The sequence below is a fragment of the Sebastes fasciatus genome, chromosome 12, assembly GCF_043250625.1.
Source record: "Sebastes fasciatus isolate fSebFas1 chromosome 12, fSebFas1.pri, whole genome shotgun sequence".
Lineage (NCBI taxonomy): Eukaryota > Metazoa > Chordata > Actinopteri > Perciformes > Sebastidae > Sebastes > Sebastes fasciatus.
The window spans coordinates 12,693,904-12,717,446 of NC_133806.1; the positions used below are offsets into that span (position 1 = coordinate 12,693,904).

The 23,543-nt window shown below is 40.6% G+C and overlaps 1 protein-coding gene across 1 annotated transcript in view; it reads right to left on the minus strand.

Annotated features, from left to right (window-relative positions):
* tmem145 (transmembrane protein 145) overlaps positions 1–23,543 on the minus strand; it is a 50,523-nt gene that overhangs the window by 11,722 nt on the left and 15,258 nt on the right. The window contains exons 2-10 of the mRNA XM_074654923.1: positions 19,103–19,177; positions 18,562–18,639; positions 15,575–15,661; positions 13,929–14,030; positions 6,105–6,189; positions 5,535–5,606; positions 2,879–2,947; positions 2,202–2,282; positions 1,844–1,922 (exon numbers count right to left, since the gene is read on the minus strand). Coding sequence (XP_074511024.1) covers positions 1,844–1,922; positions 2,202–2,282; positions 2,879–2,947; positions 5,535–5,606; positions 6,105–6,189; positions 13,929–14,030; positions 15,575–15,661; positions 18,562–18,639; positions 19,103–19,177 — 728 coding nt within the window. The remainder of the gene's footprint in view (positions 1–1,843; positions 1,923–2,201; positions 2,283–2,878; positions 2,948–5,534; positions 5,607–6,104; positions 6,190–13,928; positions 14,031–15,574; positions 15,662–18,561; positions 18,640–19,102; positions 19,178–23,543) is intronic.

The window sequence follows — 23,543 nt, forward strand, 5'->3', positions numbered from 1 at the left end:
AAACAGCTATAGTTTCAGATGGTGCAGTTTTAAGTTTATTCACCTGGGTTTTAAGAAGGTTTAATAAGTCTAAGAGATCACAGGATCTTCTGAGCCCAGAGGAGGATGTAATCCTAAAGTCAAAAAAAGCCAGCTTAAATCTTGCAAGCTCAGTTTTCACTACAAGAGTTCAGTCTGGAAAATATCCACAGAGATTCAACCGAGCCCGAAGCAGGGCCAGTCTTCAAACTGTGAGCAGCGGTGTAGATGATGACTCACCATGAATCAAAACCGTGTGAGCTGCCATTTCATTTAGCTGTTTCTCGGATAAAGCTGACTCAGAAACCAACATCTGGGGATAGCTTGGCAGAAAGCTAACAGAACAGCTGGCGTGTTTGATAACTGGACATTCAAATGGGAACTGTAGAACATGAGCACTAAATCATCTATTGCAGTGGTTCCCAACCTGGGGTCCGGGTCCCTCTTAGGGGGGTGCCAAAGATCACAGGTGGTGCGCAAGGATTTGTCTGCTCTGAGGTTGTCCAATTTAGATTTGCACATGTATTACTAAAAGACACAAAAGACACACGTCTTTTTTGCTACATAGTAGTAAGGCTGTGTATTGGCAAGAATCCGGCGATACGATACATATCATGATACAGGGGTTACGATTCAATATATTGTGATAAATTGCGATACTGTAAGTAAGGCGATATATTGCGATTTTTTTTATTTAATTTTAGGAAAACTATCATGGTATAAAGAACACATCACCATATGCATAAAATCTGAGTAAAAATCAGAACAGTGGGATCTGAGCGTCTCTTTGCAAGTGAAATAAAGTATTGACTGAGTAAATCTTTGCATTTAAACTATTAATTAAAAATCAATACACTGTTCTTGAGAATCAATACAGTATCACAAAACATAATATCGCAATATTAGTTTTAGTTGCAGATAAAGACCAGACTCCACTAATGTTATTTGTATTATATTATTAGTAGAATTATATTCCAGTGGTGGCTCCGAAGGATTGTTTCAGACTTGTGTGATCCAAACATTTCCAATAACTCCAGAGTGTTTTAAAGTCCAAAAGTCCACATTTATTGAAAAACGATAAATTTTATAATTAAAAAAAATTACAACATGTTTTTATCTAACAAAATATTCTGCTTCAATCCATATTTGTTGGTGTTTAGCCTTTCAAAAACAGCATTTTCACTGTAGTAAAAACCTGTTTGCTCTCCCGCCCGCCGCACACAGCGGGGGGCATTGACGAGTTATATTCATTAAAGAAAGTTGATTCATTAAAAAAAGACTAATTTAATACGCTGAATCACTTTGCTCAAATTGAGGATTTTGTTTGAGTATTTGTAATTTCTTTTACGGTGATGACATCAGAAAAGATACAAGTAGGGAGGGCTTCAAGGAAAATAGGTCATGTACCAGTGATCTATTGTGCAGGCTATCTGAAATGATGCCTGTCACAAGCAAACGTCCACTAAGCCTTGCCAGAAAACAGTGAACGAACCAAAAAATGTGTCAGCTGGCTTTGCAGGTCAAAAGGTGACACAAAAACAACATAAAGTTCAGAGCAGAGCAGCATCCATCTGTCACATTCCCCTGACATATCAAGTGTTCAGCCACACTATCACACGCAGCGTACTAACTGGCTTTTTGAGTGACACCTAACATTGTCACGTCGTGAGATACTGTTATGACTGTGACAGCGAGGCCTGACAGTGAGAGACAGTGGCAGCATAAACACGCCCGCACAAGGTGACAGACTTGCATAAAAACAGACACACATAGGCTTGACGAAATACACACATAAGCTGCAAAAAAAAAAGGTGCAAACCCCCACCTGGTGACAGTGAACCCTTTGCCCAGCAATATGAGCATCAGAAGGAACACCAAGAAGCTGATGGAGAACAGTAATTTCCCTGGAGACGGACAGAGAGGAGTGAGACAGAAAGAGAAGACAGAGGGGGTAATTAGGTTGTGGTTTCAGAAACTGTGATATCAGATGGGAAAGATAAATTCAGGTCGTCACACACGCAGAATCATGCATGAAGGAACCGACGCCCATCAAACCAGCTTCTTCACCGCACACACATCTATCATCGTCCACTCATTCATTCAGCTCGGGCAAAAAGTGATTTTTCCAGTGCAGAGGCAGCGTCAGTCAGTCAGTCGGCGGCTGATGCGGGAGAAGAACTCACCCAGTATTTTCAGGCTGCCGTTGCCAACTCCATCTCTCGCATACAGGCCCCAGTAGACACAATGGAACAACAGGCTGAGCACTGCCAAGTAGAAAAAGATGCAGGGAGGAGAGAAACGGGGAGAGGAAAAAAGGGTAAAAAAGAAGGAGACGTCAGAGAAGAAGTAAAGAAAAAGATAAAGAAGAGAGGAGATAGTAATGAGGAAAGAGAAAGGGCAGGGGGTAGGAGAAGGGGAGAGAAATGGGGAGTAGAGACAGAAAAGAAGAGGAATTGATAAAAGGAGATGAAAAGGGAGCAGAAGGCTTGAGAGACGAGAGGGAGGAGGAGAATATCGGGGTGGCAGGACAATCGAGTAGGGATTTGAAGAGCAAGCGAGAGGGAGGAAAGTGAAATAAGGGGAGGAGGGGAAAGGAGGACAGGTTGAGGAGAGTGAGGGGTGTTCATCAGTAACGGCATGCTCCACTGAACACAGTAGCGCAGCACGGCTGTTTGCAAAAGAAGTTCCTATTCAGAGGCTAATAAGGGCGATAATATCTCGATGCTTGTAGTGGGGATTAAGGTATGAGATGCTGCAGCCGTGTGAGGGACTCATTGTTGTCTTGAGCGTGTGTGTTACAGCATAATGTGTGTGTGTGTGTGTGTGTGTGTGTGTGTGTGTTCGGGACAGAAGCTCTCACCCTCCACACCTGCCGCCATCATAAACATTTTGTAGGTTGTGTGAAGAAGCTGTCTTCCCTTCAGATTGTCTGCAGGGAAAAAAAAACAAGAATGAGATTGCTGATGGAGATGTGTGTGTGTGTGTGTGTGTTGGTGGGGACGGAGATAAAAAGGAAGGAGATATGCTAACAGATGGCAAAGGAGAGCGAGAGAGGTACAGAGAGAAGAAAGAACAAGGGAGCGGGCCAGATAAATGGGGGGAGCGACTATTAGTATGCATCCATCTTGTGTCTCTAGATGAGACCTCATACGTCTTCTCCTTTCTCTCCCTTTAAGCTGTGAAGAAAAATGTTTTAATGTGTATTTAAGCAGCCAATTTTACTACCAAAACACTTGTGCAAACAGAAGTGGCCCGGGGAAATATTTATAGGGGGAGGACGGGTCATAAATGTTCACACACACACACACTGCCCTGTATAACCGCAGGCTCGGTCAGCCAGACGCTGCTGGATCCTCGTCAAAGGTACGCTCTAATGGTGGCTGTCAAAGGAACATCTCTCCCAAAAATGAAAACTCTGTCATCTTCAATGTTTTATAACCTTTTCCCATCTTTCACAATCTCCATGTCCATGTCTATGACATTGTGACTATTGTTTTGAAGTAATGAAATAAAAGTCCCTTTAGACCCTCTTTCTTCTCTTTGTACAACGTTGTTATTTTTATGTCCTTTGTTTGACTTTAACTTGTGCAAATAAATAAAACTCGAGTCTCCGTGTCAGCGAATACTCAAAATGAAGCTGGCAGAAGCAACATGCACATGGGGAATATAATATATACAGCAGCAGCGCATTCAAAGCCTTGTCGCGATCTGCATGAAATCACAAAAAGATTGCAGCAGAATTCAAGAGTCAAAAGATGTATTTGCACCTCATTTCAAAGCTTTATTCCTCTGCAGTATGGCAAGCAAAGCAAGAAATAAACTTTGCATATTTAAAGATACACTTCCGTTTCCAATTTGAATACATTTGACTACAAACACTTGACTGACACTGAATTTGAAGCTTAATATTCAGATTCCTTTCAGTTTAAAAAGGATCAGTTTACCCAAATGAGGTAAAAACTAATATTCTCATGCACCTCTTGTGGGATCTACTCGTACAGAGTTTTGGTTTTACCAGCCCAGATTTAATACATATGTATAGATATACATAACTCAAAATCCTGGCTAATAAAACCATTTGCATAGTTGTTCTCAACCTGAAGGTTGATTAAATGGATGAGAGAGAAAAAAGATATTTTTGTTACACCAAATCTTATCAAATTGTTTTTGCATTTTTTCTTTGTTAAATACTGGATTCTTTCACCTCTTCAGGCATCTAAAAATCCTTCAAATAGAAATTCTGAGAAGGAAAAATTTGTCTTTGGTCGAACCGCTCAGGTTCATAATTTAAACGCACAGTATGTAATTTCTGCTGCTAGAGGTCTCTCAATCAAAACAATAATAAAAGACGGACTTTGATGACGTCGTGAAGTACAGTAGCGTGGGATCATGGGAGTTGTTGTCTTCATTGTTAAACAACCACCATTGCCAATGAAAATCTATCTGACGTTTACTCACGTTATGTCATTTCATTCTAATGAAATAGCCACAGGTAGCTAACATAGCATTAACTTGCTAATTTACCATTAGATGAGTGGACAACCCATACAGCTCACGTAGCTAACGTTGTGGCATGTGGCGAATTCAATCGTGGGGTAGCCCAGCGCTGTTTCCTTCTCGGGTCGTTTGGTTCATCCGTACGTTTGCGCTTTATAGGGACAGCTTCGGCGACAGAAAGCGCATCAAACGGAAATAAATAATGGTGCTCCTTCACGAGTGAACAATACAAACAATAGTGAATAATAGAGTGGCTCATCGACTTTCTTCATCACTCTCTGACGTATCATCTGGTGTTTCCCCGGAAGTTAGAGCAACTAGAGGGGGTAAAGGAGATACGACGCCATTGACAGGCGACCAAATTAAACACAAGTCAACAAAATATATAACATTGGTCAAGTCATTTTAGACATTTTAATACAGAAATGTTATATATTATACCTTTAAAAGGAAGGAAACCACTGCACTAGGAAATATGTTTTTTTGTAATTTAAGTGAATCAATCCTTTAACAGTTTGGAAGAAGGAAGAAATACAGTATGGCTGCATAGCAGTACATGTACAGTACATGAAGAAAGCAGGGAACGACACTGAGCGGTAAGTCATTCCTTGGGCTCTTGTTCTCAGCTGCTTCAGGTTATTTGAGCTGTGACCTTCATGTGACAAAACTCGCTTCACTAACCTTAAGGCTACCGCTACCTGCTCCATTCAACCGTTCACCTTTACACGAGAGCCAAACCCCACTCTCGCCGTCCTCTCTCTCCGGCTTTCTATGTTGCTCATGCTCTGATCTGACAAACTCACGGCCCCGAGAAAAAAATAGGCACATGCGTCCCCCCTTTTCCTATCAGAAGAAACATGAGAACTTACTCCGATCCCATCAAGAAAACATGTAGATTTTATAATACATCTGGAGAAAAGGGCACTTAATGACTGCTGCGGGCTTTGAATAAATTGGCTCGCAGAAGAAGAGGGAGGAATAGAGATACAGGTAAGTGGAAAAGACAGTACTTTACTTACAGGCAAAGTAGCAGGAGAGCACGAACACCAAGGAGAAGATGATCAGGAACGTGATGTCCGTCTCCAGGATTCCTGTGAATAGGAAACAGAATAATTGATGTGAAAGAAAGATGAAAAAAAAAACAGAGGAAGGTGCAAAAGAAGTTATGAGAGAGGAGGTGGACTCAAAACCAGAAATTAAAGGAGTCAATTAGGTTCAGAGAACATCAAGGTGAAGAAGTGAGGGGCATTAGAGAAAGAAAAAAAGTAGAAAAATGAAGGGATGAAACATCCAGAGAGGCAGGTACGTGATGGGTATATTGGATTAGTTAAGAAACAGAGAGAGAGCGTTACAGTAGGAGGGTGGAGGAGAGAGAGAACATTGGAGATGTAGGAATAATTCATTTAGAAGCTCTTCTTCTTTTCATCCCTTCCTCTCAGTTCATCTATCATCATTAATTCATCCAGCCGTCCCTTCATTATTGTAATTTGTTCAGTTCAGTGTGCTTTATTGGCCGTGCTAAGTGGTGTTGGCTTGTGCCATCAGCGATTCCTTCCATAATCGCTCTCTTTCTGTCTAATCACTCTTACCGAACTCATCTGCAGAAAAATGCTGCGTCCAGAAAGACTGGCCATTGGTCAGCTTCATCTCGTACTCCAGCTGCAAGCCATCGCCCTGCGAGAGACGAGAGAGGAGGAGACAGGTGAAATAAAAATGCATCTTGAGATCTGTTCGAAATATACATTAAAGCTTATAGTTGTACTCGACAACTCTGCAGGTTGAAATACACGCTTTAGATATATTCTTAAACATTATTCTAATGGCATTTTGCTTTTTCATTATAAACCTGTAGGGAGAGAACAAAAATGTTTGCTGGACTAAAAAAAGCATTTTACAGTTAAACTGTATGAACCTCAGAAGATCACCAAGACGTTTGACATTCATAGAATATTTACACATGAGAACAATTTCAAGAAATCATTTAAGTTCTACTGAAGTTAAACTGCATATTTTTTTGTCTGCTACAGCTCTGTAAATCACGTGCGAAAAATATTAAAATCAACAACCCAAAAGGTCAAGATTTCTTGGTTTCATGATGGTGCTACTTCTCTTTGCATTAATCTGGCGGCATACTTTTAGTTCTCTGTCAATGTAGAACTTCTGGTTTATGTTTTTTGGTACCAATACAACAGCCGAGTCTGGAACCACAGCCGATTAAACTGTCATCAGGCCATTAAATGTCCGTTATCAGTGGCTCATAGATGTGTGTTAGTAGGGCCCTGCTACACCCTATAGTAGGTTTTGTCATCTATTCACATGGTCGATCACCGCAAGAAAGAATAAAAGAAGACGACGGCAACCTCTAGCGACAGTATTAATTATGGCAGCTTCAAAAGCGGGAGTGAGGCGCTGAAACTATATGTGGGGTGGAGGTCGGGGGCGATGGATGGGACACAAAACACAGGGCATCAGGAGAGCGGGGTTTGAATCCCTTGTAAAACTAACGATGTGTAGTTAAGATTCACAACATTCATTTTGTATAAATAAGAATAAAACTTATTTATTTTATATTTAATATTATTTATTTTAAGCCAAAACAAGACGTTTTTCCCTAAACTTAACTAAGTGGTTTTGTTGCCTAAACCTAAAGAAGCTGTTTCGTTTGTGTTCAAAATGTAACATTTTAATGCAAGTTTATGTGTGAGAATGTGTTGCTTTTAAGTTTCACTTTCACAACGTAGTAGGCCCCTACTAACCCACATCTATGATGGTTATAGTGAGCGATAACACACATTTAATGGCCTGATAACAGTAGAATCAAGTGGGAACCAAAACCAATATAAAACTTGTTTTCTTTACTGTCTGTTAACATGTAAAGCAAGATAATGAACATGCTGTTTCCACAAAAGGCTTTTTGATTATTTACCAAAAGAAGCCAAAGTTCTCAAAAGTTAAAAGTTAAACAGCCATACAAGAACTTTGCAAAAAAAAAGAAAGGAAAGTTAAAACTGTGATTTAAATCAGGAACTATCTAAAAGATTTAATAGAATACGAGAATGACTGATACTCGCTGCTATTCAGTTGCTTCCAAAAAAAAGTATTGAAGATCAACACCCAGCCTTATTAATAATGTTGATGTGATGACTAAGCAAGTAGAAGCCTTTATTGCTCAGCACTCAGAGGGATCAAATACAATCACAGCAATGCAGCCTTCAAGACCAGGAAAACAGAAATCTAAACTATGCCACCAAATCAGGAAAATCACAACCCCAGAGGACGTCTAGTCTCATATCACAATGTCAACACATCACCCTGCTTTCACTTCTACACTCAGAAACCATGCAACATATCCGTACGCACATGCTCACCTACTGTAATCTGTCCCTGTGACAACATTTGGCCAGTGAGTTCAAGGCAGGCTGTTAAATTAGTGTTGATAATTTTGGCGCTCCGGCTGCTGTCCGTGGTGCTGATCTAAGGCTGGTTTGCAGTATGAGAGTTGCATGGTGAGCCTCTCCATGGTGGCACAGCAGTTGTCTGCTTTGCAATTGTCTGGAGTGGTTGTGTGAGCACGAGCGTGCGCTTGTGTTTGGGGCGAGGGCCCAAGAAAAAAATTTTGTACCGGGGCCAATCCCAATTATGTTACGCTGCTGCTACCACAGTTTTAAGTTTAAAGAAAAAGTCCAGATTTCTTCCAACATTTCCTGTTACAAGAGGAGGAACACGTCCAAATCCTCCCTGCTGGTCTAGCTTCTCAGTGTAATTGTGCCATATAGTCAGTTGGTCCCCCAGCTGTCCTGGAAGTGCCTCGGGATCCCCCAGGTGTGTGGAGGAAGTAAGTGGAGAAATAAAAAAAAAGAATCTAGGCTGCTCTGCCTACTGTGCTGAGAATATATGAGAATATGACCCAGATTAAAAGGAAGGAAGGATGGATCATGATCATAACCATAGCAACAAAGTATTCTCTTTTTTAAAAAATCATTAATAGTTAGTGTGAAGCACTTATCAATTATTTGTTGGGCTCATTATAATTATATGCCGATCAGATATAATTGTCCTACATTGCAATGTTATGAAAGAGTGTATAAAGAGAATATTTGGGTACGTAAACATGCAGGAAAGGAAAAACACTGTGGAGGAGATGAACGTACCTGTGAGTTAAACCCCTGTTGGAATGATGCTAATTTTTGACAGTCGCACAAATAAAAAGTGTCAAAGTGAAAGTGAATTTTGGGAGAAAAAAGTGTGATGGGGAGCAGAGAACAAGAGAGAGGAGACAGAGATGGGTTGACAATCAGAGCACAGAGAGCTCATTTCACACATTTCAGTTCAAAGTCGATGGTTTGCGCTTGTTGCGGTGGAGCGAGGGAAAAGGGAGAGAGAGAGAGAGAGAGGGTGGGGGGGGGTGAAAAAAAAGACTTTGATTTCATTTGGCAGCCTGAGACTCCATCTCACTCCCTCCATCAAAAAAGGGCGAGAAGCATGGAGCGTGCACTGCCACAAAATCAATACAGACACAAAGAGCAAGGAGACAGAGATAAAGAGAGCGATAGATGTGGAGAGGGAGAAACAGGTAGAGAGAAAGCCAGAGTGAAGAGACAGGAGCACATGCAAAGAGGGAAAGAGAGATGTATGCATGTGAGAGAGGAGAGATGAGGGAAGAAGGAGCACTTCACACAGCGGGGATTATCTCTCGGTGAGACTGACGGGGACTCGCAGGATGATTTTGGGGGTTGCTTGTTGGTTTCAGGTGTAAAAGTCATCCACTTCTGATATACTGTACTGACAGATCACACTCTGAATGTGCTCTAGTCTAACCCAAACACCTGTGCAGTCTTGTACATCTTTGTGCTCCCCTGGGCTGCGGATAACTGCATTTAAAAAGCACTTCTGAGAGTATTTCAAGAGTGTGGGTGTGGAGAGTTTAACATTTTGCTCATATGTGATTGTTGGAAATGCCATTCCAAAACCATGGAGCATTAAAAGCAATTTATTACTGCACTTAAAGTTTTAAAATTAAAAAAAAAGATTAGTCAAATAAATCCTGACTTTTATTCCTTGCATTTACTCTATTCTACATTTCCTATAATGCAACTTGATGACGTGTTTTCTAGGGCTGTCAAAGTTAACACGATAATAACGTGTTAACACAAATTCGTTTTAACGCCACTAATTTCTTTAACGCAATTAACTTACAATTTTTTGGTTGTCACAGGCTCAGTTTTAAAGCTAGAGTGAAGATACTGGTATCATATGAAACTAGAAAACCCAAGGAATCCATTGGTCAACCATCCCATATCATACTAGTTTGCCGTGAAGGAGCTACAAACTTGCACTAAATTTTGGCAAGAAAAAACTGACATGGCCATTTTCAAAGGGGTCCCTTGACCTCTGACCTCAAGATATGTGAATGAAAATGGGTTCTATGGGTACCCACGAGTCTCCCCTTTATAGACATGCCTACTTTATGATAATCACATGCAATTTTGGGCAAGTTATAGTCAACTCAGCACACTGACACACTGACAGCTGTTGTTGCCTGTTGCCTGATTTGAGCATATTTATTATGCTAAATGCAGTACCTGTGAGGGTTTCTGGACAATATTTGTCATTGTTTTGTGTTGTTAATTGATTTCCAATAATAAATATATGCATACATTTGCATAAAGCAGCATATTTGTCCACTCCCATGTTGATAAGAGTAATAAATACTTCGATTGACAGCCTTAGTGTTTTCATTAGACCCTCTCTGCCTGGCAGACGCCAAACATCTTTCAAACTTCCTACTTTTAGATTGAAAAGCAGGCTTTCTTTCTCAGACTTGACAAAGCTCCTCCAAAGCCAAGTGTCCCTTCAATATGCAGCTATAACAGCCTGCGCCTCTCTGGGAAGGCTTTCCAAAAGGTTTTAGGACCAGGCTGTAAGGATTTGCTCCCATTCAGCCACAAAAGCATTGGTGAGGATGCAGCACTGATGTTGTGCTGTAAGGCCTGGCTCGGGGTTGGCGCTCCAGTTCATCCTGAACAACATCCTTGACTTTTTTTTTTTTTTTAAATATTGCTCAAACAAATTAATCGATTATCAACATAGTTGGCGATTAATTTAATAGTTGACAACTAATCGATTAATTAATTAATTGTTGCAGCTCTAGAAAAGACTGCATTCATAGGGAAATGCACGAAAAATTAGGAATAACTCTTCGTAAGATATCATACAAACCGTTGTACGAGGATACATTGTTGTGTGCTGTAGCAATAAGATTTGATTTACATAATCACGTAATCAAGAAAATAATCACCATATTAATGAAAACTGTAGTTGATAATGAAAATGATTGTTAGTTGCAGCCCTGACAAAGTGTATTTTAACATAATATTCTAGCAGAATCACACTCTGAAGCATTGCATTGTGTGTTCACACTGTGAGCGACACAATCTACAAATCATAAGGTTTGTTCATTTCCTATAAAAGTGAGTATCTCTCCCAAAAGACTCCAAACACTGTCAAATACTCCTGTTATTGTTTCTTATTTATCACATTAAAGAAGTGCTATGTTTCAAGTCCAAACTGGCTCCCCATCTGGCAGCGAATGATACGATACGGATCCTTCTTCTGACTGCGACTGTGTTGAAAGTCTTTATGAGAGATGTTGGACAAAACGCAGTAGATGTGGGAGTGTTTCTACACTATTTGTTCTATAAAGATGAGTCACCTGGCTAGTCTAATTTCAGCGCTTCCCTGCTGAGGTAATTTAGTTTCATTAACAGCAGTTCTGCTCAGCATAATAAAGCAGAGGCTGATTACAGCCGTTCAAAGCTTTCCATTTCTCCACTTGTGTTCGAAAGACCACACGGATAAACGCCTCATAAAATAACGCTCAGACCACAGTTACTGGGGTCAATGGCATGCAATGAAGCCACGAGTTGTTCTGTTATCTGTTTATTTCCAATTAATGGTATAATTAGCTCCAACTAATGAGTTACATTAAAGTAACTCATCAAAACAGCTTCATGAAAGGCAATAACAGAGAAATAACTGTTGCCTTGTGAACACATTGTCGCTTTACACTGCTACACAGATGTAATTAGAGCTGGACTCAGACTCTAGTATGGTGTTGATTTTTGAGACTATAAATTATCAAGTGAAATATTATTCATGCAAGGACATCTGCAGGAGAAAAAACAACATTCATGCCTGCTAATATTGGTGAACTTTGGTTACTCTGGCAATTTACTTGTCTGAAAAGCCGTCTAACTGCCAGAGGTCCTCTGCTCTGTAATTTGTGATGACCTGAATGTTATTTATAATGACGTTTTTTTCCCCCTGATGAAATAATGATTATTTGCAGCCTTGAGGTTTCCTGCTATAATTTAACAAGTGAAATGGCCTGGAAATGTTTAAATAACGATCAACTGCACATTTTACCATTTTGTGCAGGCGAGTCTACATGTGGGGATTGAGAGTAGACATCCTATGGTTTTAAGGGGCTTATGAGCTGATGTAGATTTAGATCCACTCCAGCAGGTAAAGACTGAGATGGAAAGTACATGAAAGGAGAGCTGGATAAAAGAGAAACAGGGACAAAGAGAGGAGAATAAGTAGCGGCACATAAAAGTGAAGGTGTACGGAAAAACGCATGGAATGAGCAGGAGGCAAAGTAGAAATGAGACCGATGAGATGGCGAGATGGAGAGGAAAAACACAATTAGAGACAGGCTGACGGAGAGGAGCGGGAGACGGAGAGGTAAGTGGATATGAAATAGCGTGGAGCGCGTCACAGCTTGGTTGACGGGGTTGAAAGAGAGCGGGATGCAGCCAGTGATTGTCAGCGACAAAGGGAGAGAGACGGAGACGTGTGAAAGCATAAGGGAAGCGAGGAGGCGAGAGGCGAGGGGTGGAAATTGGCTGTGGGGCGCGGCGTGCACATGTCCCCGGGAGTAGAGACGAGCTTTTACACTTTAGTCCAACAGCATTAGGCAGCGCGTCTATCAGCGGACGCTGGCATGACACTAAACTATACTCCGTGGGAAGCATCCGTTCTAATCATATCCCTCTTCAACCGACAGCAGCACATAAACAAACCAACAACAAAAATCCCCCACACAGACTCATGACCAGGAGCATGACACTGATGCAACCCAGAGTGTGACACTGATAGGCAGGCAGACATACAGTGACGCACATTCAGCAGTAATCTTACTTATTCACCCACTTTCACAGACATGAAAACACTTCACACATAAAAAAACAACAACACATATACACCTATTCCTGGGATTCGTTCTTGACTGAAGCCCTCGATGTAGGAGGATGTATCATCACTGAGCAGATCTGAAACAAGCTCATGATTTCTTCACTGAGTGTTTGTGTCAACAAACAACACAGTGCAGCTAACACTGTGCTCTTTTTCTCCCAGCGCACCATTAGCACAACACTGAGTCCCATTATAAAATAACACAAAGCTTAAAAGCCCCTGAAGCCGGCTAATCAATAGCAGTGGGCACCCTTGTAAGGCATGTTTAGCACAGTTTAAGCAGAGCGGCGCGTGTTAACGGCGAGTGGTGGGAGGGCACAACAAAAACACCACTTTAAATCTTGTGTTTACCAGAGATGTGCTCATACATTTCTTGGAAATAAGTCATTTAGCATGAAAAAAGCATTAAAAAAATGGCTAATTGACTAAAGAAATGTTAGTTGACTAGGACTTCAGTGACTTATTAGTCGACTAATCGACTAGGAGGGGGCAGCAATCTATCTATCTATCTATCTATCTATCTATCTATCTATCTATCTATCTATCCATCTCATTTTAATAACTGCTGTAGATCACAGGGTTAAATTTCCTTGCAGTTTTTGCCCATTTAGATTACTTTACTTCAATAATTTAAAATGTGGCCTGGTGGGAAAGCACACATACTGAGACAGAAATTATGCTAAATCATAGTTGATTTAAAATTTATAGCGAGAGACTGCACAAAAAAAGTAGCCTCAAAACATCCAGGGTTTCACAGAGCCGTCCTCGGGGTGCGCTGGGTATATTTTTGCCGGAGCTTTTTGAGATTTTATTATCTGCTGCTGCTGCTTCTTGCACCTGAAACTCATCGAGTTGTTTTGCTCGGCTGCAAAAACTTAAATCTATGATTTAAAATGTTGAAATAAATGTATAGATATAATTATATAGATGTAATTTGTTTTCATTTTTGATAGATAGATGATGTTGATGATGATGAAAGTGATGACCTTTGTTTATCTGAAGAGCAGCAGAAAACAAACACAGTGACTGAACAGGTTTGTTTGCGTACGATCCTTCCGAGGCTGTTTGCGTGATTAAGTCACCATGGCAACCGCCTGGCAGTGCACCTGCCCCTGTAGAGAGGAAGAGCCGGCGGGGTCAGGTCAGAGGTCGGCGCTTACCCCACACTTGCTGAGAGCGATGTACCACCATCTCTCCCTCACCGAGCGGAAACTACGACCGCCCACGCAGCTCAGAACCTCCTCATTCCCGTCTCCCTCCACCTGAAAGAGAGACAGAGAGGAAATGCACAAAGAGGATGTTGTTATCCAAAAAGGCGACGTGTTTTACCTCAGAGACACACTGAATTATCACAGCGGAGTGGGAGTCTGATATATCAAGATACAAACATATTTCACACCCCGATATAGCCCGAAATGTGGCAACAAGATCCACTAAGCGACACAACAACAGAGTCATGCTGGCAATCACGCTTCCTAATGTGATAAACAAACATGTTGTGAAGCTTATTGAAAAAGAAACAAAAGGAATATTATTTCTTTTTAAAAAAGGTGTTACAGGAGAGAAAAAGCTTTTGGGCCATTTCTGGTTGACGGTGATGCATCATGAACACAGGAAATAAGTGAATCGGTGAAAAAACATTACAGGCCATTAGCTTCCGCTGCCTCTCTCTGTGTTTGTTTACCTCTTTTACATATTTCGGTTCCTTTTTTGCATAACAAAAGAATTTGCAATAAGAAAGATGAAAATAAGTTCAACTGTCTGGTGATAAAAAGGAATAATGTGATACTCCGTAACACACATATATCCCAACACAGAGAGGTCAGAGGTCAACTTTAGCGTTATATTCTATGGCCCAATCCCAATGTCCTCCCTAAGGCCTTAAGCCCTGAACCCTCCAAGACTTAAGTGATGTCACCTGAGAGGCTACAAGGGCTTTGTAATGGTATAAATATGAATGGGACAGCACTTTGTGGCGGCATATCACGTTACCCTGACGACGTCAAAATGTATGTACAATATGTACAATTGGGGGGAGGGGGGATAATTGTCAAAAATTAAATTTACTCGTTTTTGTAAAAAAAACAAAAAACAGCATCATTAACCCTTTAAAATGGGCCTCCCACAGGTGGCCTGTTTAAATTGGTCTAAAATGAAAAAACATAATAGCTAGAGCATTCATTCTTTTTGCAGCAGAAAGCTAACGCTTCTGTCTTTTGCGTCGTCGCATTTTACGCTCGTGATGATGTCATTACGTTGCGTTGCGTTCTGTTGCATTGCGTTCTGTTGCATTGCGTTGCGTTGCGTTGGGTGGCAAAGGGTGGCACACTTTGGAGCGTAATTTAGCGTTCTTCCCAACAAGCTAACATGATATGGTTGGTACCAATTGATTCCTAGGTTTTCTTGTTTCATATGAAACCAGATATCTTCATTCTAGCTTAATAGTGGTTAATAGTTTATATAATAAAGATTGATACTTGACATCTGTGTGTTGATACAATATTGCCACACAAAATATTGTGATGCTGCATAGATTTTTCCCCCCACCCCGAGCAGAAATGCGGACTTGCGGAAAGTGGGCATAAAGGGATCAAAGTGTCTGCGAGAGAACCCTCAAGCACTTGACGATTTGACAGTGGGACAGCCCAAATCCTTCGCGGAATTTGCAGCAATGCGCCTCAAAGTCCGTGAGGTCGTGTTTGTGGACATTGGGATTGGGCCTGTGTCGTTCTCAGGGACAGGATGCTGCTCAATACTCAGTAAGTGTGTGTGTATATACAGTGTGTATATATTTGTGAGCTCTTACCACACAGCCTGACCAGGTGTAGCGTGTTGTGAGGTTGATGACCTGGTTGTTCTCGGGCCTCAGCACCGCTTCCTTCTGGTAGCAGTTCTGACGGGAGATGACGCAGCAAAATGAAAATAGAGGAACAACGTTTAAAACATTCAAAACTTGAAATTTCCATTGCATCTACTCAGCCTTTGTCATCCATTTCACAAATTATTTTTCAATAAAGCTCACAAAAAGTGCCCAAACTTGTTGCATGCAGCTGTGGGTTACAACCATATGCAGTTTATGGTACCTCCGTTCAGCTGTGTGCATATTAAAACAACAGAGCAGCATTGAAAGCATAAGAGACCGTTTTCCCAGTCCAGAATATACAAAGTGTGTTTAATCAAAATGTAATTGAAATCGTGGCTGCATTGCCTTCTGGTCTAATGAAGCTGCTGTAAGTGGAATTAAAATATTTTTTTTGTCTCTCTTGTCTCTGCGTGACTGCTGGATATTGCTGAGTGTAGAATGAAGGTCGCACTATTTGATTCTGGGAAACTGACACCAAGATCTGTCTGAGAGCTGAGAAATGGTGTGCTGTTTGTAGCTGAGCTGGAAATATCTCAACATAATGTCTCATCTGTGTGTCAAAAGACGTCGGCACGAAGAAGAGTACACCAGCAAGTGACTACCTGCGCATAGAAATACAAGGTATTTGGGCAATGATATCCTTTTTTCTAACAGAGCTAGACAATTTTAGCTCGGATTTTCCTATGTAGTACACAAAACACATGTCACTGATAACCCTAATAACAGTATTTACTCAGAAGCACACCTCACTTTAATAACACCAGAAACCATCAGATGTTGCGTGCTGATAAAATAACACTGGGCTGGTTAAGCACGGCTTTAGAAAGCGAGAGCGGCGAGTACCGAGGTCTGCTTACAATAAATGGTTGTATTCTACATTATTCATTGGTTGTGAGAGCAATTTAATGTCTACTTTATAGACTGTATCATGTTATATCTCACCGTACCAGCTGACTGTGACATATACAGGCAAGATTAAGGATTCATGCTCCTATACCTGAGGGGCCCATTTCACATGAATCCACTCTCTTTAAAAGCCAAAGATCTCAAAAGCCAAAGATCTCAAACCTATGTCTTGAAATGTACACTGTATAGACCGTAGATGGGAGGATATAGTTTGTGAACCCACCAAATGTAGGAATTACTCTAAATGCATACAGTGCAGTCTGTTAAGTACGTAGAAAGAGATGCAGTTTCTATTGTTTTGGCCCTGTACTCAAGCTGATTGGATTTGAACTAAACCAATGATTATGAGGCTGAAGTGCTGACTTTCAGTTTTAAGGGTAAACATCTAATTCTGAGCAGTGCAGCAGCACAAAGACAGGGTTTTAATTCATAAAATGTTCACGCAATATGGATATAAATATCCTCAAATCAAGTCTGATAGTAAGCACTTCACCCTTAAATGAAACAGTTTTATTTCAAAAACTAATGTGTACTGACCCAAAACAACAACAAAAGTGTCACTGTCCAAATACTTATGGACTTTACTATAAATTAGGGGTGTCGCGATATACTGGTATTGACGATAGCTAAAATACGATTAAAAAATTGCTATCATGTTAATAATATACATATAATATTGTGCAAATAATCCACGGCCTTAAATCCCTCTTTTCATTATCGTGACAGACTCTCGCTCCACCTCCCTACACTCGTATTTTGAGTGTAATTCATTCACCAAAAAAGAAACAAAACGCACAATAAACAAAGTTAAAGATGAATTTGACTGATTTTCAAATTTTCTATACACATCGTGATAATATCGTTAGCGTTATCGAGGTTAGTGTTTTCACGATACTGGTATTTCTAACTTTGCTACAATGCCTTGACACATTATTTAGAGCATAACATTTTAGATTTTTATTAAAAGATAAATAGCGGTGTGTGTGTGTGTCTACTCGCTGTCGGAGAGAAGACAGAGCAGAAAGCACAGCTGGTACCTGTGTATCGATAATGTGGAAAATTAGTTTTGAAACCATTTAAAATACTTAGTATCGATACTTCGATATTTTTAACAACAATAATAGAGACGTAAGAAAATATTGAGTTTTCGCAATATTATATTTTATGATACTGTATCGATTCTCAAAAACACTATCGATTTTTAATTAATAGTTTACATGCAAAGATTAACTCTTGATTTCATTAGCAAAGATGTGCACCCTCTCAGTGTATGTGCCCTCTCAAAGTAGTGCTGTGGTGTTGGATGTTATAGCGACTGATAAATGCAAATGCAGATCCCACTGTTCTGATTGCATGAAAAAGTAAACTTTTATTTACTCCGATTTTATGCATATGGTGGTGTGTTCTTTGTACTATGACAGTTTTCCTGAAATTATATTTTAAAAATCACAAGATATGGTCTTGCTTACAGTATCGCAATATATTGCAATATATTGAATCATAACATCTGTATTATGATACGTATCGTATCGCCAGATTCTTGCCAATACACAACAATCATGAAGTGAAAATCTGATATCGCGACAGATATACTATAAATGGTACAGTGGTGTTACTATAAATGGGAGTGTTACAGGTTTCCAAACCAGAAAATAGACATCTGTCAGCAGAAAATCTCCCTGCAATCATTTATTTTCTGTGGAGTAGCTTCAGTTCAGCCAGAAGTCTCTGGCGTCTCACTTTGTGTTCACAGATATGGATTGTACCATCCTTGATCACTGCATGTCTCATCAATAATATATCATTGACTGTGAATGAAAGGCATCTCAAGAACTGAGACAGACGGCTTTGTTTTATTTTGAGCAGCACAGGATCCTTTAATTCAAGTTAAAATGTGAATATTGGCAAAGGCGGAGTCACGGGGCTTTTTCATTACAACAATGACATGCGAATGGAGCTGTATTTCTCTTTAATAACGGCTTGTCAAAAGACATGATGCAGAATAGAGGGAGTCGGTGTCTCACCTTTTCGTGCCTCTTGTACACAGCTGGCCACTGAGAACTGTCATCAAAGTAGAGCAATATGTTCTGACAGCAGCGAGACTGCAGAGAGGAGAGAGAGAGCATAGATCAGAGAGGAGGCAGTGAGACAGTTTGAGATTTATAAGACAAAAACTGTTTCCAAAGTCTGCAGGCTACAACAGTAAAGCAAGGCATGGGTAAAAGAAGACAGAGCGGAAGAACAAAACAGACGCGTATAAAGATAGAGCGGGGGAGGAGGGGATAGAAAAAGAGGACGAGGCGGGTAAAGCAGGAACAGCCGGAGGAAGAAGGATAGAGGAAAGAAAGAGTGATGGCATCAGTTTAGATGAAGTAAGAGGAAGGAAAGAGAAAGAGCTGGATACTGAAGTGGAGAAAGAAAGGATGAAGAAGGAAGAAAACACTTGTGGTGCCAGAGACGAAAGCGTGGGCAAGCTGAGGCAATGTGGGAAAAACGGATTGAAAATAATAGATGTAAAACAAATGCAGACACAAACAAACACACAGCTACAGTAAGTCCACCTACCTTTGGATAGCGGAACCGGAAGTCCAGACGTCCAAAGTCGGTGAGAAAGCAGAAACGAGTGAGAAAAACCCAGTCCTGGAGTCAAGAAACAGAAGAGAGAGGGGAAAAGGTGAAAAAAAAAAAGCAATTAACATGGATGAAGCAAGGAAGAAACAAGATAAATGCTAACAGCTCTGTGCTCGCATGGCTAACTCAGAACTCCCATGTCCCATGTTTCCGTGGTAACAATCAGTGACTGCAAATGACAAAAAGGAGCAAAACATGGCTCACAATTTGTGGTTTTCCAACAATGTGGAGCAAGACATGCGAAAGTAATCGAGGAGCCACAGCGTCTCAGCTCTGCAACAGGTCTCCAGTACTACACTACGTTGAGATTTAATGCTACTGGACACTCTTTGCTGAAATTTCCTAATTGAATTTCCTTGTAACTGTTGAAAAGTCAAACATTTTCTGATGGAGTAAAGGGAACTGTTGGTTGCTCATTCAACCATGGTTTTTTAGTTTGAATTAATGGCAAATTTGTCCTATTGGTTTTTGATCGGTTAGTTTGTGTTATTCTGTGACTTTGGTGAATCCGAACTAACCAAAGTCACACAATAACATGAACAATCAACTGATTGAGGCAGCGGTAGACCAGCAACTCCCGTGTTCTGTAAAATTACAGTTTTTTTTCCAATGGAATCTGGTTGCTTTGGCGAGAGCACCAGTTCCCCGTCACAAACATAGACTGTATAGCTGTCTCATGGCAAGGTAAACTGGCAAAAATAGTCTGAATATAGCGTACATTTAAACTGATACAGATTTTTTTGAGGTGAGTCTTTCTTTTAGGTGGCTAAAGTACGTTTTGCTGCCGACCCAGTCCACAGCAGTACATTGCTTTGGTTTCGTGCTGTAACTCCTGTCTGCTTCTCCAACCTGGGGGCGTGCCAGCAGTCATCTACTGTAGGTAATACACTAACTGTGGATAAGTGCCTTATACAACCCCACTTCAAAACACCTGAACTATCCCTCTAATGATAGTCAAGAACTAAAAAGCTTCCTGCAAAGGACGAATTCACACGTCTATCTGAAGTCTGACTATTAGTCTGTCAGCCCCTCATGATGGTGTTAGGAAGAGTCGAAACTTTTGTCGTCTGTTGACTTTTCCCCTGAGAGGAATGTGTCTGCACTAAATGTCATGGCAATCCATTCAACAGTTGTCGAGACATTTCACTCAAAGCCACAAATGTCATGCCGGCCCTGGAGGAAAAGTCGGGAGACTACCAAAGTCAGTAGCTTTTATTGTTTGAGGACCATAAATGTAAGATAATAAGTGAAAACTTTGACCTGTTGGTAGCGCTGGAGGAAAAGTCAGGGGAGCAAGGGATTCATTCTCTGGGCACCATGGTTATTGCACCAAAAGTTACCAATCCATCCATACAGATGTTGCGATATTTCAGTCTGGACCAATATGGTGAAGTAAACGACCGACAGATCGACAATGACATCCATAAAAAAGGACAGGTTGTGGAGAAGCATTGTGTGAAGTAAGTCATTGATGGTTTACCAAACGGGCCTGCTGAGCATGGGCCCAGGGTCCCAACAGGTTAGGAGAGCCCTGTTTGAACATTTCTTCTTGGGAAGTCACAAAAAGACGCAAAACTCCCAAAGAGACGCAAACCTACAGAATAGAGACGGAAAACTACCACAGAGACAAAAAACATCTATAAAGAGATACAAAACAACCAAAAACAGATGCAAAACGACTACAAATAGATGCAAAATTTCCAAAAAGAGACATAAAATGATTACAAAGAGATGCAAAATGTCCAAAAAGAGACACAAAATGACGAAAAATGTCCAAAAAAAGATGTAAAACGACTACAAAGAGATGCAAAATGCCCAAAAAGAGACATAAAACAACACAAAGAGATGCAAAATAACCAAAAACAGATGCAAAACGACTACAAAGAGATGCAAAATGTCCAAAAAGAGACACAAAACAACTACAAAGAGATGCAAAACAACCAAAAACAGACGCAAAACAACTACAAAGAGATGCAAAATGTTGAAAAAGAGAAACAAAACAACTACAAAGAGATGCAAAATGGCGAAAAAGAGACACAAAACGACTACAAACAGATGCAAAACAACCAAAAGCAGATGCAAAATGACTAGAAAGACCCACAAAATGACTATGAACACATGCAAAATGTCTAAAAAGAGACACAAAACGACTCAAAGAGATGCAAAATGACCAAAAATGTGTCTCTTTGAATCTGTGGCTCTTGTTCTTATGTAGGAGGGGTGTCTGTGTGTCTGTGCCTTGCAGTGGCCCATTCACTCATAATCCGTGAAGTGGCTTTAGTCCAATTCCTCCAAGGTTGTATGATGAATAGAGTCAGGTTTGGAGTGCACTTCTTCCAAAAAGGCAGTGAAGGGGGACTCGATCTTTCTGTCCTTCAAAGCAAACCTGATTCTTTTCAAGTGGAGAGCATCAGATAAGTTGTTAAGTCAGTGCCGTGCTGCACTAAGAGGGTTTCCCGGTGTCTTCCAGTGCTGGACCAGAACTTTCTTCAGTTATGGGGCCATAGGCAATAAGTTGTCTTTGTTTCTTGAAAGAGTAATAAAAGTTGGGGAGGATATTAATTGGGCAATAAAGAAAAGAAAGAGAGGAGAGTAGAGGGGAGGAGAGGAGTGGAGAGGGGGGGAGGGGAGTTGAAACAGAAGAGCAGAGTTTCAGAAAAGTTCAAAAAGAGGTGGAGGAGTAAAAAAAAAAAAAAAGTTTAGGTATAAGAGAAAGAAGAACAAGAGCAGAGAGCAGGGAGGTGGCGCCAAGAGGGTAAACTTCTAGAGAGGGTAAACAGAGAGAGCATTAAGGGCCTGCTGAGCACATTAATAAGGAAGAGAGGTGGAGATGAGGGAAAAAAAAGATCCATTCTTAATATTATTCAGCCATAAGCTTGGCAGCATGAGACCAGATAATAGTGCTGATGGTGTACTTCACTGAGCTTACATAAGGCACTGCAGCAGCAGCATCGGCATGGCGGATCAGTCAGTGGTGCTCTCTCTCTCTATATATATATATTATATATATATATTCTATACAGCTGTGGGCAGACACATTCTGTAGATACGGATCATAGTGCTGAACACAGCACTAACAGCACATCGCTTATATGATGTTTACACACACTTTTCCTTATCTGGAGGACTGCCCGGTGTGAGCGGGTCCTACTGAGGCAGCCACAATAAATGAAGAGTTTTCAACCAGAATGAGACATCAAATCTTTAAGAAGAATTAATAGCTAGTCTTTCAAAATTAGTACAACAAATGAGAGATGTTTTATTTAGACAAATGACACTAGAGAGAGACCGAGGCTGGGTCCAAATCTAAGATACTACAGATTTGTGGCCTTTTAATCAATAGGATGCTCCATTATGTTAACCAAGTGATTGATAGACTAAAGCCTCGACATTTTACACACAGTGGATGATTAAATTAAGGTTACAACTGGGCTGATGTTGACAAAGTCAAATGTCACAGTAGTTTTGTCTCTCATTACCGGGGCTCTGTATCATGTTTAGGTTTTCTATACAGATGATAATACAATAAATTAGTATCGGTACCAATATTGTTTTTCAATATGTTTAAATGAAATGTTAGAGGACTTGTAGGATGAGTAAATATGTGTTTCTACAAAACCCATTTTTAATCAGCAACAATTTTGCTAATTGATTAATTGTTTAAGGAAAAAATGCCTAAATTCTCTAGCTTCTTAAATGTTTATATTTGCTGCTTTTCTTAGTGTTGTTTGATAGTCGTCTGAACATCTTTTAGACTGTTGGTCGGGGGAAAAAAAACATTATGTCAACTTGGGCTCTAGGGAATGTGAAGGACACTTTATGATCAGTTAATTCAGTAAGAAAAACCAACTAATATAATTAGTTACAGCCCCTAATTAAATAAGATATAACAAACTTCTACAGTACTTTATCCATAATCAACCATTGTGTAGCCTAATTCAAATTAAATCAAAGTTATCTGACATCCAGCCCGCTTCAGTTTCATAATGAACCGAAAATATTATAACTGGTGGGCTGGCCCCCCGAGCACATCGTCTGTTGTGCTGCAACCGAGGTCTGCTTGGAAACCCAGCACCCCTTGCCCGGACCTCGTCGCTGCCCGGGGCCGTGGAGTGCTCGCTGCGCAGTGCGCCCTCTCGCCTTGTGGGGAGGGATTCCCGGTGCGACTGTCAACCGGGGCGGACTGTCCTCAGTGCGAGGGGTCTGCGGCGATGTCGGCACCCCCGTCTCATTTACCATGCTTATGCTGTCTGACTTCTTGCCATCAGCATTCATATCCATACAACCTTTATGATTAAATTGTTTACTAGAGCCCCAAGTTCTTCATAGATCTAGCCTTGTAGAATTTTTCTCTTAAAGTGCTCCAGATTGATAC